Source organism: Entelurus aequoreus, linkage group LG19 (genome assembly GCF_033978785.1).
Source record: "Entelurus aequoreus isolate RoL-2023_Sb linkage group LG19, RoL_Eaeq_v1.1, whole genome shotgun sequence".
NCBI lineage: Eukaryota > Metazoa > Chordata > Actinopteri > Syngnathiformes > Syngnathidae > Entelurus > Entelurus aequoreus.
The window spans coordinates 31,385,809-31,394,055 of NC_084749.1; the positions used below are offsets into that span (position 1 = coordinate 31,385,809).

The window sequence follows — 8,247 nt, forward strand, 5'->3', positions numbered from 1 at the left end:
AGGAATCGGGGCATTACTTTTCACAAGTAAGATTTAACATTAACGTACTAGTGTATTTTGTGAAAAGAATATTACCACAGTGTTGAGAAGGAGCAAAGATCTTCAATAGTACTGAAACCGTATAGCCGCTAGCAAACAAGAGTATGACCACAATAGAATTGCTTGTCATTGAAATTAATTACATTTAAAAATGTCATACTTGAATAACATAAAAATTAAATAAATGATGAAGATAAAGATTATAAAAGCCAACAAGGGTAAAAGTTAGGAACAAAGTCCAGATTGTGTAGGGTGGGGGTGTAATATACGTTAGCTAACTAGACAATCAGATGGACAGTGGCTATACAGTATTATACAAGTCTAAATTGAGTCTAGCTTTCCAACCCAATTTTGTGTAGCCCACCTTCGGGAAATGTGTGGGACAAAATATGTGATTTTTTTTTTCGTTTTTTCCCCCTTCTCTGGGATTATATTCCCAGGTTTGATCTCAGACATCTGGTCACTATAGCACACATATGTCAGAGTCAAGGCCCGCGGGCCATATCCGGCCCGCGAGAAGGTTTTTTACGGCCCTTGGGATGATCTTGATTTATTATTAGAACCGGCCCGCAGACCGCAGATCTTTTTTTTTTTTTTTTTTTTTTTTTTTTTTTTAGACCGCAGATCTTTTACACGCACCAAGCGGATGCCGGTCCAAGGTTCCGAAAGGGGGCGAGCGGCCCGCCGGGACGCGCCTGCCGGCCGAAGGGCTGCAGCCCGGCCGTCAGTCGCGGAGCCCGCCGTGCCACGCGCGCCAAGGGGGCGGGCCGAAACCCGGCCCCTTGGCCCTGAGACTTCTGCTTTGTTTCCCCAAACCGCGCGTCACCGCCGGGCCCGCACCACCGTCGGGCTGCAGCCCGAGCGTCGGTGGCGGAACCCGTCATGTGCCGCGCGCGCCAAGCGGAGCGGGGGGGTCAAGCGGGCCGAAACCCGCAGGCCACCCCCTCACCACGAGGCCCTGAGACTTCTGCGTTTGACCCCTACGCGCGGCCCGTCGGGACGCGCCCGCCGTCAAGCCACGAGGGCCAGCCGTCGGGTCGCGGAGCCCGCCGTGCCACGCGCGCCAAGGGGCGGGCCGAAACCAGCGGGGGGTTTCGGGCACCCAACTCGCCTCCCTCCCACGGAGGGAGGAGGGGGGTTTAATGTGAACATTACTGTGCAATCACATATTTAGAGTTTTTACTCAATTCAAGTTTAAAAGTTAAAGTTTAATATTTGTTTTCACTGCATGTTACTTCTCCTTAAACAAAGTGTTGTTTTTGATTTATAGATTTTTGCACTTTATTTTATTGTATTTCAATTTAATTATATTTTAAAAATATTTCAGTTGAGTGGATGATAGAAAATTGCTATTATTGTTTTTTTCTTTGAAGTAAATTTAGCCCACTTTTGCTAAAATAGAAAATATAGGCTACTGATGGTGCCTTGAATACCGGTTTCTTTCATTTAATGTTCATGTTATGGGGATTTTTATATAAAGGAAATTTGTCTTTTGTGTCTGTTGAAAATTAAAGATTACTGACAGAGCCATAAGAAAATATTGCTTTATTTATCTGATCATATTGGAATATATTTGTTAGGTTTTCAGTAGGTTCAATTAGGTTCACTAGACTATATGCGTCATTTAAAAATTTTTCAATGAACATTCGAACAGTCCGGCCCTCGGCTTGTAGCTAAATTTTTTATTTGGCCCTCCGTCCATTTGACTTTGACACCCCTGCTATAGCATATACGAATATTCTATTACTGTTAAGCAAACTATGAATAATAAAACACACCAAAACATGTGTCCTTTATCATAGCTACACGTATGACAAAAACAGCGTGAAAATCAGTGGTATTCAGTGAGGTAAGATTAATTAAATGCGCTGACAGTTCATTGCTCCTGCCAAATGAATTGCACTGAGTGGAGTGGATCACCACTCCAAGATGGCGGCCCCGCGTCTCGTCAGCGGCAGTATGCAGTAGCGGTCGATGCTGCTTCTACTTATAAGATGTCTAATTGTCTGCGGTCTTGTCTTTTAAATAGCAACTTCCGGTTCCGGTGTCGTAACGCGAGAAAACACGAGTTATGTCATTAAAGTTGTTCTACAGCTTCTGAGTGGCACTATTCGTACTGTAATTCAATATAATAATGAATTCCATGTTTTTGTCTTCTAAGAGAAACAAGAAGTGTGATATAAAAGGTTGGCTATCCATTCCTTCCATCCATTTCTACCGCTTATTCCCCTAATGAATCCAAATGCTGTTATATATTAGGGTTATTATATTACAAAGTTAGAAAATAAGTTATTGGACAAGGGAGGGCTTTACCGGCAATACAATAGAATTTAATAACTGCCAATAATATGGTTTGCTTTTGATCATTTTGTTTTGCTCATTTGTATGTAATGAACACAATTTTATTATTTTAACATTGTTGTATCACATACTGTTCACAAACGTGTTAGGGAAAATATTTGCACCCTGCAGGTCATTTTTATTGGCCTGCGGCACATACTAAGAATACAAACAAAAATGTGAATAAAGCCCAAAAAGGTGTAACATGAGAAAAAGGTGATACAACTAATCTGTCCCACAGGAAACATTTTCCGTGAATATATAAAGCTTCTTAGCACGTTAGATTGTTTTCAGAAAATGAAAAATAAAGGAATGGTCCCCTGAAGCCTTTGTGAAAAATGTTTGGACAGAGTGTCCTGGCCTAGATCTTTTTTAAATAATTCAATATTTTGTCTTATTAAAGATACTTAATAGGGAAAATGACAATTATTTTGGTCTAACTTTATAAGGCCCAAAACCAATGTGTGTATGCAACATGTACACGTGTATTTACTGTGTAAAATGATCTGTTCAGTACAGTATTTACAATTGGTAGTCCATCAGATTCAGCAAAGGATCCAACCATAACAACCAGACGAGATTAAGATCCAGCTTTCTCAGAAAAACTGAACACGGTAAGTGGTATTTCAGTATGTCTGCATTTACTAAAACCCATGTTGCTATTATCAAAATTAAGATAGAAAGACAACAGCATCATCTCTTATGTATGCAGAGCACCATGACCGCGGTGACAACATGGGTTCTGGCGAGACATTGTTCCACATTGGAATTCATTCACCCCCTGCATCTGTGCATGTGTATGAATCTAGGAAATGCATAAACATAATTGTGTATTGAAAGACTCTTTTCACGCGAGTACAATCATTATGCTAAATAATGCTTTGTGTTTGTACATGTTATATACATGATTCACACTACAATCAAAAGGTATAATAAGGTCAGGCATTGGGTGTCTAAATGATGACGTACGGATTACCCAACAGAACTCGCATGTTTTTTTAATGGCCCTGAAAAATAGAATGGTTAAATAGAACAAAGCATTTATGTAATAAGAAAATAGATTAAATGTCAATACTAATAATGAACAAAAACAAATATTTATCTTTAAATACATGGTTAACATTTATTTCGCATTTTTATTAAACTATTTCATTACAAATTACATGATGTCAATTCACTTAGGGCTAGGCGATATAGTAGAAAAATTATCACAATTTATTTGTTCATCCAAAATTGATTAATACCACCATTTTTTATATTTTTTTCAACCAGTCAGTTTTAAACTATCTGTACTAAAAATTAAATAAACAAAAGGTTAGACATTTGTTTATTAACATACTGAGTAAATAAAGCAAATTAAATATGATGAACATAGAAAAATATTTAAATGTTAACTTAACAGTAAGACAAATGTAAAAAATATTAAAAAAAACATTTTTAAGTTTTGAGTGTTTACGCATTGATACAAGACTCGAAATAAACAAATTGCCCCGTCCAACACCATTGCTACTTTCAAATGATCATCTTTAATAATAATAGCGATACCAGTAGTTTCAAGTTAAAACACTGGTCACATTGCTAGTAGCAGCTAAACTGCTAATCTGCTACATGTGCTGTTTGCAGGAAGAAGTTGTACAGAATCAGCTCACAATTTCCGTACAATCAGTTGGGTGGTACTTTTTCAAATGATTACATGTGTTGTGTTGCCGGTTGTGTTGTGCATACTATGTGCATTTGCCGGATTTTCTCCATATCACTTTGGCGACAACTGGAATAGAGTTAGCTCTTTTTCTGAACAATAGCTTCGTCTTCTGAGTACACCTCCAAGTCATGGCTGGCATTCATTTTGCTGCCCCATGAACAATAGCAAGATCTGATAGCTCAGTTACAGCTCATGTTATTCTATTCTGTGTTACATGTGTTTTATGTTGCACGCTTGCACCAAGTAAAATTCCTAGTTTGTGAACCCGTTCTCAAACAATGGCAATAAAAACTATTCTGATTCGGATTCTCAGCTGCGCAAATGGCTGCAACTTCGCTCATTCCTACTTATTTCTGCAGCAAATTGCAACCGGAAGTGAGCAGGAAAATGTCTACTCATGATTGGCTGTTGTTGCGTACGTTTGTGCAATGTTTGAGCAGGTTATTATTTTACATCATCATGATCATACATACATTCACACACCTCCCACCACCGGGACATCATTATTGTAAGTCAATTGCTGACCTGTGTAAAAAAGTAGGTTTTACCTAACACAATGACTACAGTATTTTCCGGACTACTTTTTCCCACGCATTGAACCCTGCAGCTTTTAAAACATTGCAGCAAATTTATGGATTTTTGTTAATTTCATAATGTTTTGTATTCAACAGTTTTCGTAGAAAACCGACAGACACTGAAAAGGTGTGTTATGGTTTGTGCTATGGCGCCATCCTTTGGACGAGTTTGCTCACTGCAGGTGCTGCCGATTGAAATTGTACTTCCTGTTTTAGTTCTTGAACCGGAAGTGTTCGTCCAGAGTGTTTAAAATTGTGATTATTATGCTGGCCATAATCGTGCAGCCCTAAATTGAACATTAAATACAATGTACACCTTATTTTTACTTAAATGGTTTCCAGTTTCCCCAAAAGTTGTAGGACTTCCTCCTTACTAAGAAACATTGTCTCATCTGTTTGCTGACAGATGACCTCGAACTTGGGATTGTGATCTAGCGCCCCCTGCCCGACCACAATGACATAAGGGTAACCCTGTCGGCTGGCGTCCTTTTGCCTCTTCCCAATGGTCATCTGGGTGCGGTCATCAAGAACGACCTCACCTCTCAAATGAGGCAAAGTCTCTCCTAAAGTGTGAAGGAGCTCCTCAGTCACGGCCGTCGCCTCATCAGCCTTGCTGCCCTTCTTGGGGGGTAAAACACACACCTGGTAGGGTGCGAGAAGACCTGGCCAGCGAATACACTCATCAGTCGACATCACCTCAATGGCCGCAGCGAGAATACGCGTCACTCCGAGGCCGTAGCAGCCCATTTCCGCAACACTCGCTTTGTTCTGGGCATTGATGAAGGTGGCGTTGAACGCATTAGAGTACTTTTTTCCCAGGTAAAAAGTGTGGCCCACCTCAATGCCCTTGGACTCAATGAGTGTATTCTTTTTGCACCGGGGACATTCAGTTCTGTCCGACACCATGGTCTCTACGTTAGCTGAGAAGGAGCAGCTGCCACACACCAGAAGCCTGTCCTCGCCAATGTCCGCAGGCAACTGGAACTCATGGGAGAGTTTTCCACCTATGTTCCCAGTGTCGGCCTGTACTTGAACGCACCGCAGGCCCAGTCGTGCGAAGACCTGAGTGTACGCGTGGCAGACGGACTCGTACGTTTCATAAGCAGCGTCCTCACTCACATCAAAAGAGTACATGTCCTTCATGTAGAACTCCCGTCCACGTAGAAGACCAAACCTTGGCTTTGGCTCGTCTCGGAATTTACGAGTGATCTGTTTGAGGCAAAAAGAACAAGTCAATTACCAAAGTTTGGAGCCGGAATTTGTATATTTTTGTTGATTTGTTTTTCTAAATAAAACCAAAACTAAAACAATTAAACACCAGTTACTTGTTTCCATATTTGTTTCTAGACCCAAAATATTAAAATGGAAAACAAAGTTTTTCAGATTTTACTATCCATTCTCGTTTTGGGTCTAGAAACAAATACTGAAAAAACAAGTTATTTGGGTTTTTATTTTACATTGAAAAATGAATGAACGAATGGTACACGGATTTGCCAGCTATTAATGGACATGATTTATTCATTATGGATGAATGGATATGTTATGTTGCCTTTGTAATTAATTGAACCAGTAACTCTGCCATCCTCTTTCTTTCACTGTGGTTGTTTTTAAAGGGCTTTATCAATAAAGTTGGTATTGTTTATAGCGTCTTAGTTATCATACAGCCAAACATTGAGCGTAACAAATTAGTCTGTTTGTCCATGTATCATCCTGCATAATTGAGTGCCAAACCAAAAAAAAAATTGCATGCATGGATGACTTGGTCTCTCTTTTTTTATTGAGCATGACTGCAAAATAACCCACCATGGGGCCACTGAACGCTGTGAGTGCCAGTACTTTGATAAGGACGGTGAGAAATACTATTGAATTCAGAGTTTCCCCTTAATGTAACGGAATGTGGCGCACCACCGCGGCAATTGCATGGCCACCACATCTTAAAAAAAGGTAAAAAGTAATATAATGTATTGTAGCCTCCAGAAGAAGTCACACAAGTCTGACGCTTTTTTAAATTGTATTGACAATCTTATGTTAACAAACGTCACAATTCCAACAAGTTTGACCTCCCTTGCAAATGTTTGCGTTTCAGTGCTTTCCCAGACACACAAGACATCCTCACTCTCCGCCAATTCGCTGTGTTTTCAGGCACGGACGGTGTGTTTGTGATCATGGGAAAATTTATATCAAATCAAAACCACACAAACATAAAACATTACCACTAGCAGAACCTTACAGTATGAATGGATATAATGCCTATTGTGTGTGCACTATGGTCTAGTGATGCACCGAAAAATGACTTTGATCACTGTAAGCAGCGCTGCCGAAACTGGATGTAAACAAGACACACGCGATTGTCTGGAGCGTAGTTCAGCATGTCTGTGATGTGGATGTTACTTTAATATATCCCAGATATACCCGCAGACAGTAATCTACAAAATGTGCAAGTATAAAGAGGACAGTGGCGGCTTTCAAGGTGAGAAAGTTCAACTGGCGCAGTAGCGCCAAGCAAGTGTGATGTCATGCTCGATGCAGCTCGCTTTTCGTCGGGAAAATTGAGGGACAAAAGTAAACACGAATACGTTGAACATTCTATAACAACACCAGAAAAAGCTGCTCGATTTGTTGCTAGTTGCTTTAAATAAAAAAGACATTAAAAGTTTGACAAAGTACATTTGCAATATTGGCAATTGTCGCTGTTTATTGTACAAATGATATTAAAAGATATGTTAATACTAATTAATAATAACAGATTTATTTTTAAATGTACATACCGTATTTTTCGGACTATAAGTCGCAGTTTTTTTCATAGTTTGGCCGGGGGTGCGACTTATACTCAGGAGCGACTTATGTGTGAAATTATTAACACATTACCGTAAAATATCAAATAATATTATTTATCTCATTCACGTAAGAGACTAGACGTATAAGATTTCATGGGATTTAGCGATTAGGAGTGACAGATTATTTGGTAAACGTATAGCATGTTCTATATGTTATAGATATTTGAATGACTCTTACCATAATATGTTACGTTAACATACCAGGCACGTTCTCAGTTGGTTATTTATGCGTCATATAACGTACACTTATTCAGCCTGTTCTTCACTATTCTTTATTTTTAAATTGCCTTTCAAATGTCTATTCTTGGTGTTGGGTTTTATCAAATACATTTCCCCCAAAAATGCGACTTATACTCCAGTGCGACTTATATATGTTTTTTTCCTTCTTTATTATGCATTTTCGGCCGGTGCGATTTATACTCCGGAGCGATTTATACTCCGGAGCGACTTATACTCCGAAAAATACGGTATATATTTTTGAGCCTTTTTTAAAGAAAATCATATCGTCATAGCATATTATGCAAATTAAGCCCCAAGATGCAATCTAGCGTTTTTGTGTTGATCCTTGTAATGTCTCCGGGGCTAAATTCAATGCCCATGTTGACCAACTACTCAGTTTATGGCCACAACCTCTTACTACACAGGTGAGAAGCATGATTTATAATCTAGAATTAACTTGTACCAACTCAAAGGCGACGCAGAAGCTCATTGGCTCAGTGCATCAATCATCGCATAAGCTAGTTACCTCGCTTTA

The 8,247-nt window shown here is 39.5% G+C and overlaps 1 protein-coding gene across 1 annotated transcript in view; it reads right to left on the reverse strand.

The window, feature by feature from the left end:
- Positions 1-3,689: 3,689 nt before the first annotated feature.
- pars2 (prolyl-tRNA synthetase 2, mitochondrial) overlaps positions 3,690-8,247 on the reverse strand; it is a 14,441-nt gene continuing 9,883 nt past the window's right edge. Inside the window, exon 4 of the mRNA XM_062028281.1 lies at positions 3,690-5,865. Within this exon, the coding sequence (XP_061884265.1) occupies positions 4,984-5,865 (882 nt within the window). The 3' untranslated portion in view covers positions 3,690-4,983. The remainder of the gene's footprint in view (positions 5,866-8,247) is intronic.